Source organism: Trematomus bernacchii, unplaced genomic scaffold, assembly GCF_902827165.1.
Source record: "Trematomus bernacchii unplaced genomic scaffold, fTreBer1.1, whole genome shotgun sequence".
NCBI classification, from domain to species: domain Eukaryota; kingdom Metazoa; phylum Chordata; class Actinopteri; order Perciformes; family Nototheniidae; genus Trematomus; species Trematomus bernacchii.
In genome coordinates, this window is record NW_022987588.1 from 83,219 (window position 1) to 94,500 (window position 11,282).

At 39.1% G+C, this 11,282-nt stretch overlaps 1 protein-coding gene across 1 annotated transcript; it reads left to right on the plus strand.

The window, feature by feature from the left end:
- Positions 1-313: 313 nt before the first annotated feature.
- On the plus strand, positions 314-10,087 carry zgc:113337 (uncharacterized protein LOC503741 homolog). Its single transcript, XM_034128702.1, has 8 exons — positions 314-379; positions 896-1,096; positions 1,581-1,693; positions 1,793-2,113; positions 3,064-3,393; positions 6,000-6,284; positions 6,816-6,917; positions 9,008-10,087. The coding sequence occupies exons 3-8, from the start codon at positions 1,612-1,614 to the stop codon at positions 9,013-9,015; spliced, it is 1,128 nt and encodes a 375-aa protein (XP_033984593.1). The 5' UTR covers positions 314-379; positions 896-1,096; positions 1,581-1,611; the 3' UTR covers positions 9,016-10,087.
- Positions 10,088-11,282: the final 1,195 nt, after the last annotated feature.

Sequence of the window (11,282 nt, forward strand, 5' to 3'; positions counted from 1 at the left end):
ACTACTACTACTACATAATGTTAATAATTATCTGCAGGTCTGCATGTCTTCAAGTCTGTAGGACTGCATGTCTTTTTGTCTACAGGTATATTTTCTGCAGGTCTAAAGGTCTACAGATGTTCGGGTTAACAGGCTTTATATTCATTTGTGGCTTCACCCGGGCTCAGGTGGGGGATTGCAGGGCCAAATATCTGAGCTGAGGGGTGATGAAACCTGCAGCACAGGGAATCTGGCTCTGCAGACTCTCAGAAAGCAGCACCTGAACGCAGCACAGTTAATTTGGCTCTGCAGACTCTCAGAAAGCAGCACCTGAACGCAGCACGGTGAATCTGGCTCTGCAGACTCAGCAGAACATGATCATCAGACTCAGTAGGCCTATGTGAGAAATCGCGTTCATGTTTTTATCTGAAAACATAATTGGGAAAAGGCATTCATAACTTCTATCTACTATAGGCTACTGAAAAACAATTCTTACTAAATCTGTATCTGCACAGAAACACAGAAATGTGCACAAACTATTTTGTATATTAATACAATAATACATTGTATACTTGTGAATGAACAATACTTTTATTGTAAAAGACAAACTGTAAACAATTGGTGGAATAGGCAAACATTTTCCAACAATGTTTGCAGCAAGGTCTATAATTCATGCTGTAACCTTTTAACACTGTAATACAATTTGACTGTTTTTTCATTCATAGACAACATTTTGAAATATAAATTGGGTAAATGCATGATTCTGAAGTGGTGTCTGTTGGTTATCCTGAATGTGATGCTGCTTCTCTTCTGTAACTGACACACTGACTGACGTTTTATATCAGTCACTGTGTGTTTCTCCTCTGCTCTGAGACTCTCTCTCCCCTCTCCCCTCTCGCTCCGTGCTAAACTAAAGTGTGGAGCTGCCGCCGGCTGGTCTTCATTGTGCTGCTGGTGCACAGAATAGAAAACACACGGAGGAGTAGGCTACAAATAGTTTCTCACTCGGTCTGGAGTGATGTTTGAAAAGACTGCTGGGTCATAAGGACGGGCGAGATGTTGCAGAGGGTTTCGACTGTTGGCTTTTACCTTCTGCATTAGGACAAGTAGCCTGAAGGTGAGTATATCTGTCTCCTGTATAATAGAAATGATATGCAAAATATGCTGTTTACTTACTTTGCATGATTGTATTAAATAAAAATGTAGAATTTCTAAATAAATGCTGTATGGCTATGGGCCACCTTTATGTGTAAATGAATTGGTTAATGAAATCGTTGCGTTTTTTACTTATATGCCAGTTGGTAATGTGGCAGAAAAAAATACGTTCCCTTTTGAAAAGTTTGAAAACGTTCACACAGTATTGCTAACTTTTTTTTACACTTGAGGATTTTTGTTTTTTATTGCAACAAATTGATTAGTTTTTTAGACGATTCAATGTGCTTGACAGCATCTTGAACACATGAGCTGAATTGGCTCATCAGAGTTGGAAAAAACATGTTTTATTGCAAAAGTCAGTCTGTATTACTGTTGGATCACCAGATGTTTAAATTAAAGGAGAGGTTGACTTCATATCGGGCTGGTTTTATTTCTCCACATCTCAGTTCCACTCTTCTTCCTCCCAATAAATGAGCGATGAAGAAGATGGTGATCCAGGCCTCCTGTAGGAAGGGTCTGCAGGTGTGTTTGTACTTACTGATGGTGGGAAGATTACAGGGTGAGTGCTACATGTTAATGCTATAAAACATGGAAATCTCAAATCAAGAAGTCACACCAAGTTATAATGTTTTAAATGTTACATAACATGATGTTCCAGGCCGGGTAACAGCACCTGAGCGTCTGGAAGCTCCAGTGGAGAAGCCCTTCACTCTCACTTGCAGCGTTGTGAGGGACCGAGGAGAGACTCTAAGGCAGGTGCGTTGGCTGGATGGCCAAAACCAGACCCTTCTGAGCTACCAGCCTGGTGACAAAGACAGTGTGAGTGGACAGCAGTATGTAGAGCTGGCCGTCTCTCCGAAAGACACCTCGGCTATCATCATCCGAAGGGTGGGCTTCCGTGACGAAGGCTGCTACACCTGCATCTTCGACATGCATCCTTCTGGTTCAAAACAGGGCCAGACGTGCCTCACTGTGACCTGTGAGTAATACGACAGCTTAATGTTATGAACTAGAATGTGGGTTCCTGCATACAAGAGCCAAAATATGTAACAGTGTAACATATTTATCTCTAACCTCAAGAAGATCACTCTGACAGGAGAGATTTAGATGAAACGTACGGGATTCTTAATCTATGATACAAGCCAGAAAGTGACTCTTTTCTTTCAAGGGTCATGAGCCAGGTGAGAGATCACCTTAAGGCCAGGTTGATTAATGCTCATGGCCATACCCAGAAATGAGACAGATTTAAGATAGATCTCACCCTTACAAGCAAACTGAGGAGCTCATATCCAGAATAACATCTGACTCAGATATTTCAGATATACTGCATCAGTATCTTTCACATTGATCTATTTTTGTGTTTGAAATGAAGAGATTTGTTTGGGTGATTGTTTAAAATAAGTAGCAAATGTAAATGATAAATTATCTTTACCCCTGTTAGCTTTTACAGTTTAATCTATTGTTTTTAATTTATGAAAAGGTGTTTTTATTTCTCGTGATTGTAAAATATTTTGACTTGGCATAACTGATTTTGGAAGCCTGCCCTTTGCACCCGCCCTTTAAAATTAATCAAAAACATTCCTCCAGTAGACTCCAGAGACAGCTCCTCCCTACAACCTCAATATCAATCTTCTGTGGGGATTTACTGAGAAATTATGTGAATACAGTCAACTTTAATTCAGAGTGCCTTACCTCCCTGAACCCCTGAACACATGTTGATGAGCCCGTTGAGGTTCAGCCAGTCATGTTAATAAAGAGCTTTGGAGCTGTGAGAGGGGGCTCATTTTTATAAGCAGAACCAGCTGCTCCAGATTCCAGTCGTTTTTGTTTGGGATCCTCATATTTTGGAATAATACTATTATCAAGTTTTTTCCCCCTCTGTTTTCCTGTTCCTTTCTTATCTTTTCTCCTCAATCTGTTTATTCCCAGCGCATATTTCCGCTGAAGGCAACAAAACAGCAGTGAGTGGCAAGAAGGCCTCTCTCTCGTGCTCCTATGGATTGCCTGAAAAGGTGGAGCAGATAATATGGAGACACACCTCTGCACAAGGAGAAGCCACAGAGGTCGCCTCCTTTGCAAAGCGCAGTGACCCCATGATAGAGCCTCCGTTCCAGGGGAGAGTGTGGCTGAGCGCCTCCCTGTCCGACAGTCAGCTCACCATCCAGCCGGTCACCATCCAGGATGAAGGCTGCTACACCTGCCTGTTCAACACACACCCCGATGGGCCGAAGACCTCCACAGTTTGTCTCGCCACCTATGGTAACCTCCTTTTTCACAGCCTGTCATAATGGCTGATTATTATTGTGTGGAAAACAGAAACAGAATGAGTGAGGAAAACTTGAGCTTAACCTGGGAAGAACAGGTTACGTACTTACGTACTTACGTACTAGGTTAGTGTACTGTTTTAGCATGCAATATAGAAATAAGGATATTTAGTAATTACAACAATACTTACATTCCCACGCAGGTAACAAAGGTGTATTTTCTTGACTTCATACTGGCGGTGGAGTAAACCCTTCCACAACTCCAATGTTAAACATTCACAGTCTTTGTTGTGTCCAAAAATGACTAGAAAAGAATAGTTTGACATTTTTGGAAATATTATTTTTAGCTTTCTTAGAAAGTGTTAAATAACAGGATTGATAACACTAAATATGTGCCTGATACCAGTAGCTGGTTAGCTTAGTTCAGTATAATGGAGTTATAACAAGTGTTACTGAATGGCTGTTACGCACCAAAGGTCATGGTAATCCATCAAATTGACATATTTTGCTATTGTTGTTACCGGAGTCATCCATCTTTTACTCTCTCTTTGTCACAATAGTGTCATTTTTGGGTTAACGCTTCTGGCAGAATTTTTATTTCAAAAATAATTAATAGGTAAGCTTAGTTCAGATGCCAATTTGTTGCAGAGCTTTACTTGTGATTGAATAATGTCCTTCAGTAGGTATAGGAGGTGGGAAGAGAATATCTTAGGGAAAGCGGAGGAGACAAACAAATGTGTGCAAGTGCAAGGAGACTCACTTTGACTTTGTGTACCGTGAAGGTTGCGTGAAGGCGGTTACCCCTGGGATTTAGACAGGAATGTTGTTTTCTTCTCTATTGTAGCCGTTGAATGTTTTAGTGAAAAAGTAAAGCTAAGCTGTCGGCACATATTTAACACACAAACACAGAACAGTGTGTCGATGTGAAGAAAGGACTATTCGAAAGAATGATGGAGGCAGGGAGTGAGGTCCTGATGCATGACTGTGTCAGTGTTTGTGGCACACAGTGGTTCCCTCTGTGCTTTGTCTCTCGTTTCTCATTTTGTCCCCCTCGCATTCTCTCAGTTATCTCAACAAACAGATGTGCTTTTGTTTTGAAATTGAACTGTACCTTGAACTGTACAGTACAGTAGGTGTTTTTAGTAGAGAATTGAGAAGCGTGATTAGCATGTATGTTTTTTTTCTTGCTGTGTACTGCTGCCAACAGTCTTCCACCCTTATACCAGCCCAGATGATGAGATTCCTCCTCCTGATTGAAACTCCCACCCTCCCACACACTGTCCACAAAGAGTGATAGCTAAAAGACACAAATGCACATTATCATTCAGGGAATCATTAAAATCAAATATGTATCTTTAAAATGTTATTTTCGTTAGTAGCAAAACATCACTTCATTTAAAAAAAAGTAGTACAAGGTTTAACCTTTTCAAAAAACATAAATCACAGGAGCAATAAACATTCTAGTAACTCTAAATTGCATAATGCTATTCCTCTGCAGACGTGAAAGTCATCACGCCATAATAAGGCTGTCAGTGTGTTACATTTTACATGGGATGAAATGATAACATTACATATCAGTGGTGGCTGAAGTGTAGAGAAACATTCAAGTGGCAAAATCTATCATTATAAAAAAAAAGTATTCAAATGTCAATGTGACAATGTAAAAAGCTATTATTATCTGAATCTGAAGCTACCCTTGCATTCGGATCGCAATATGGTGAGAAACACTGTGAGAATAAACTGTGGAATTTAATTGTATGGCTAAGCTCAATCTCATGCCTGCATTGTGCTACAGTAGTTCACAGGTTATTATGGTTTGGATTGTTTTAAGGATTTTACTGGTGTGGTTTAACCCACCCTGAAATCTGATACAATCCAGACGCATTGTGGGTGAAGTTCAGCACCTAGAACTCAGAGAAGATGCTGAAACTATGAGGGCTACATATCTGTGGCTGAACATGATCATGCCAACAAAAATATTCTCTTTTCCAGTGAATCACATTCCTTGCTCAGCCCCGAGAGCAGGGAATTGAAAACAGCCAGCGATTGACTTATGGATAATAAGATTGCAGGAATTTAGACACTCACCTGATCCAAAGATTTGTATACGTAGATCTCAGCAAATGAAAGACATAATCTGAGTCCTGGCCTGTTTCTGGATGAAAATAACACGTTAAATATTCCAGTCCCGCAGTGTGCTGTATTTCACACACAGCACAAAAGATACAGTACATTTATGTTCAATTTAATATTTAATAATCCATTCCTTGCCAAATTAATGTATATATAATATCCTTTTCACATGTATATTTTTTACTTTTTGAATGCTATTTTATTTCTATTTGAGAAATATTTTGGATTGTTTATTTCTTTTGATTTCTCTTATGTACATTGTCTTTTTTTTTTATGCTGCTGCAACGCAAACATTTCCCAAATTGAGATCAATAAAGTACTTCTTATCTTATCTTATCTTAAGATGAAGGAAGGAGCAATACAACATTAACTCCCTGTGCATTTCAGTGAACTCATGATGAGCTCTATACATCTAGCACTGTATGAGCTTGTTTGTAAATGTGTGTTTCTTCTTTCTTTTTCTCTCAGTGCTGCCCAAACCTCAGGTGAGCTACAAGACCACGTCTCCAGGTGTGATCGCAGCCAACTGCACCTCAGTGTCGCGGCCCCCGGCAGAGATAGTGTGGAACGTGGAGAGGGATAACCGCACCATGGGCCCCCCTTTGACAACACAGATCCCACAGAGCGACGGGACCACTCTGGTCATCAGTACGCTGACCGTCCAATCAGGGCTGCTGAAAGACGTGTCCATCAAATGCTTGGTGCACCACAAAGGGCTTGAGTCACCGATTGCTGTATCCATGAACACTAAAAGTGAGTTTGTGTGTTAGACTCCGCTTCAATGAGAACCTCTAATTGTTTGATAGCATTGTGTCTTTTTTTTTTTAAATACTCCAAAAGTACTAGATAGCATCACCTCAGATCTATTTCCTAGTAGCAAATGATAAAGCCGAGATTGTTAGAGACTCTAAAGGGAAACTACAACAAACATATTTATTAGTTTTAATGCAGCTAATGATTGGGCAAAAGTTAAATGTGCTCATAAGTGTCATGTGTAAATCGCTTTGCTTTAGTTAGCTGATAACCCTAAATTGACCTTGGTCAGGAGTTCACACATTAGAGGAATTAGTTGCAAACAGTTTGAATCTCAAATCCAATCAGTGATGGGCCATAAAAGGGAGGCATTGTCCAGTCTAGCCTTATAGTACACAAACACACATACTGTAAGACGTATCATGACTTTAAATCTGGCTTCTGCAAGAGCAGTATATTAGAGATTATAGATTATATAGATATGGAATATAACAAAGCTGCTGATCAGTTCTTTGTTTTTCTCCCTCGTAGTTGGGACGGCTCTCACTATCCTGATCTCCGTCACTACGGTGGCTGCCCTGTTGGTCATGTCCCTCTGCTTCTGCCTTTGGAAGTGTTTCTTACGCAAAGAAGGTAAGATCATGTTTGGTAATATCAGGGTTTACATTATATCAAGAATGAATGGTAAACAAAATATATTGCCAAGAGTCATACTCCTATACATCTGATGCTTAAACACCAGTTCATTTATATATACAGTATATGTGCAGAAGACAGTGGGGAGAAACTCTCCTGGATTGTTTGGTATCATTTGTACAGATATATTCACACAATCATCATTCTTTCCTCAGGTAATTTAAAGTCCATCATTTATATATCTTAAGCTTCCTCCCTATTGTGGGTTTTGGCAAACTGTCCAGGTGTCTACAGAAACAATGAAAAGGAACATCGGCCCTTTGGGATGTGCCGCTGCAACACCGACTGGCTCGCCTTTGTTTCACATCTATCTTTCTGAAAAAGTGAAGCATGTTTCTGAGATGTACTTTAGACAAATCCCTATCTTGAAATTGAGACTTTCACGATTTCAACAAAGTCAAAGGACATTTACTTCCTCTCTCATGAACCAGTTCTGTTGAGCCGTGATCATCAAGGGCTTATGAGAGATAGCGTTTATTAAAACCTGCTAGAGAATATTCCTATTGTATAAACAATACCATATTTAATTTTTTAATTTTTTAAACTAGCATTCTCATCTAAATATATTAAGCAAGCTACGTGACGAACTGTTGAGAAAGTAGTTTTGGTAAAACTCAATTGGATATTGAATAATGTTTTCTTACTTCTGTAACAGATCCCTGGTTTCACTCCAGATCTCACACTCATCATATCTGCTCATTTCTTAAAGGAGACGTCTGGAAACAGGCAGTTATATTAGCACAAAAATAAACGTTATTGCTGCACTAATCAGATACATTTTAATGATATGTGAATCAGCTCTACCGCGCCTTTTAGTCTCTTTGTTTTCTTTTCTCTGAGGTCGTTCATGCCAACAGGAGCTAACAGCTCTTTTCATTCACATGATTGCCTGCTTATGGCATCTTTTGTTTGCTACCTTCACTCCATCTGCACTTTATTCGCCTGTCTAATCAATGTGTTCTGTCTGTGCATGAAGGGAATAAACCACGTGTCTGCACAGTGCAATATGAATGATGTAGATAGAGGAAATACCTGCACACTGGCCAAAGCATAACTCAAATGAATGCCTTGATAGACAGGATCTGAAAATGTGAGAGTACTGTCACGAAAAAGTCAAATTATATGTTAAAAAAAGGTCATTTTATACTTTAGTGGCAAAAAACACAAATTATAATCAAACTATACAACTGCATGATCCAGACCTCATCACTCCAGATCAAGCTTTGTACAAGATCAGATGATGTAAAAATCAGTTTATACCATGTTTTGTAATTATCCTTTAGGTCACTATTTTGCCACACCAGTATTAATGTAGCTCAGTGCAGCTGTAATGTGTTTCTTTACAAGTTAGTTGAATGATGTCAGGTTTGAAGTGGGATCTGCTTTTATGGTCTTCCTCACTAACCTGTAATGTCCTAGCTACACCATGTCAGAGTTGAAAGGTCACCTATTATGCAAAATCCACTTTGTCATGTATTTTATACATAAACATGTGTCCCCTCAATGTAAAGAGATTCTGAACATTTCAGGAAAAAAGATTCGCTCACTTTTTGCCCTGATCCATTTATATAAAAACCTGTCTGAAAATGAGCTGATCAGATTTTGGCCACTTTATGATGTCATAACGATTTTTTTGGGTTGTGTAACTATTAGCCAATAACCAGCCAATGTACCCCCTTATCACCTGAATCTCCTCCTAGAGCACCAGTGTGTTCTTTTTAACCAAATATCTCTCAGAGGGGAGTGGCTCCTTATTTTCATCTAAAGTAAAAGACACAGAATCAGCACTTTTGAAACAGGGCTGAAACAGAGGGGTTTATGGGATGCTACAATGCATGATCTGTTTGGTATTTGGAGCCAAACACTTCAGAGACATGTTTTGTATATATCTGAGACCTGTAATATATTGATGAAAAACAGGGGACCTTTATATTGTATTCTCCTACCTCGAACATTTAATATAGGAAAAGATTGACATTTTTTACATAAGTCTTACATTTTGTGTCTCTCTGTACTTCTGCTTTCAGCCGATTAATCTACAAGATGAGACCAGTGGCTGAAAAGAAAAGGCAATGTTTTTCAGAGCCGACCTTGCAGAAAAGTTTCCCTGCATCTTCATCACCATCATCATCATCATCATCATCATCATCATCATCATCATCATCATCATCATCATCATCATCATCATCATCATCATCATCATCATCATCATTATCTAGGTACGAAGGAAAGATGTCCTGACACACCTTTATAGGATGTCATATACAATCCTATTTATGAACGCCAACTGTACAACGACATTCACCTCTGCTCTTCCGCATCTGACTCTTATATAATCTCCAGGCTGTCCTCACATGAAGTCAATGAGGAAATGCTGAGCAGATAACTTTTTCTCTCTGGCTCTGTAATTGATTGAGTCCATGACCACACTCTGCACATTGCACAGCAAACAAAACATTGCATGTCCCTAAAATACTTTCCTCTATTTTTCTCTTTCTTTTACGTAGTCCTGAAAAGATATGGTTGGTATTGTTCGATTTTTCTTATTCAACAATAAGACTAAAACCAACAATGAATTGATTCTACTACTAAAAGTCTGAAATATCATACCCCTGCATTGTTGCCTAAAAACTATTAAAACTAAATACTGAGCAACATGTTGTACCAGTGACCAGAACACTGTAATTTGTTGTATTGTGTGTTTATTTCCGGCTGGATACTCACTATTTATAAGTAACATTTACTTAAAACTACAGTGACCAGCTATTCATTCTAAAATGCCTTATTTTTTAAGGATAACATCTTAGTTAGTTCCCAACCAAACCAGTATTGTAGAGGTTGGCTCCTGTTACATTGGATACTAGGAAAAATACAGAATATTACCAGCCTTATCCTTTACAGTAAATAACATAGCTAATTGAAATTATGAGCTAATCATTAAGGTTTTACTTCCTGTACCTCAGCCGAAGACCTCCTTCACTTCTGTGTATTGTTAAAGCTGGGTGGGATCTTCATTTGTTCAGCATTGGCTGCATACCTACTGTGTGTGTGTGTGTGTGTGTGTGTGTGTGTGTGTGTGTGTGTGTGTGTGTGTGTGTGTGTGTGTGTGTGTGTGTGTGTGTGTGTGTGTGTGTGTGTGTGTGTGTGTGTGTGCGTATGTGTGTGTGTGTGTGTGCATATGTGTTTGAGGTTAAATTCCACGGTCAGATATCTTGAATCAATTCCCCTGGGGAGTAACACTGAAACCTTTTTGGTGCCCCTGACAGGAATGCATGTCTACATCTTAGATTCAGGACAGTTCGTGTCTGTGAAGATGTGATGATGAGTTTACAGGTTGGGTAGCGGCTTAGCTTCGAGGTCTTAATGCCTCAAATATAATGTTATGATGCTTTTCGGATATATCATGTTTGCATGTGTACAGGGATATGAAGAAATGTAAGCTTTGGACCCCTCGGTAGTACTGTAGCTCACCTGGTTTTGCGTGTGACTCAAATACCAGGGTCTTACCTTTGCTACTATCCCCTCCCCCCCCCCCCTCCCTCTACCTTTCTCTCTATGGTTGCTCTGTCGATTAAAGGCAGACATCTCAAATACATATAACCTATAGTTAAAAGATGAAAGTATCTTGTTTATCAAAGAAAATGAAGGTATAAACAGAATGACATGCAGGATGTTTGAGATTTCTAACATATTGATTTAATCGGGCATACCACATTCATTCCTCCTGAATCAAAGTTTAGACAGCCTTCATTATATGCATAGTTCAGAGTTAAAATAATTCTGAAATGTGGTTTAAGAAAATGTATTAAAAAGCAAATCAATGCAGCATGGTATCTATCTGGAGCTACAGTCACGAATAGAAGAAGAAATGAATATGAAGCGATGCGTTATGACCAGTTTATGTAATAAATGCAACAAATAGAATAATAAATATATATGAAAATGTTCATGTTTCTGAGTCTTTATCAATTTAAAATCTTGCCATGCTTTCAGCTTTTTCAGCTTAGTTTTGTACCTCTCAGAAAAACATGAAATTCCTTTCCATTGTGCCAAACCTTGCTGCCAGATGTTCATTTTTGGAGGCTTTTTTCATCCCAAGCCAGACGGATTATGGTGGACCTCACAGAGCCAAAGAAAAACACACATGTTGTACACACACAGTCACTCCCAGAGCCTGCGGCACATGCCTGTTATGTTTTGTTATATTCATAAGCTCTAGGATAACATGCAGTATTTATTAGTTCTGCTAGATATGTTGAGTGTGTATGTAACCTTAAACACTGGCTGCTCACCTCTGTTACT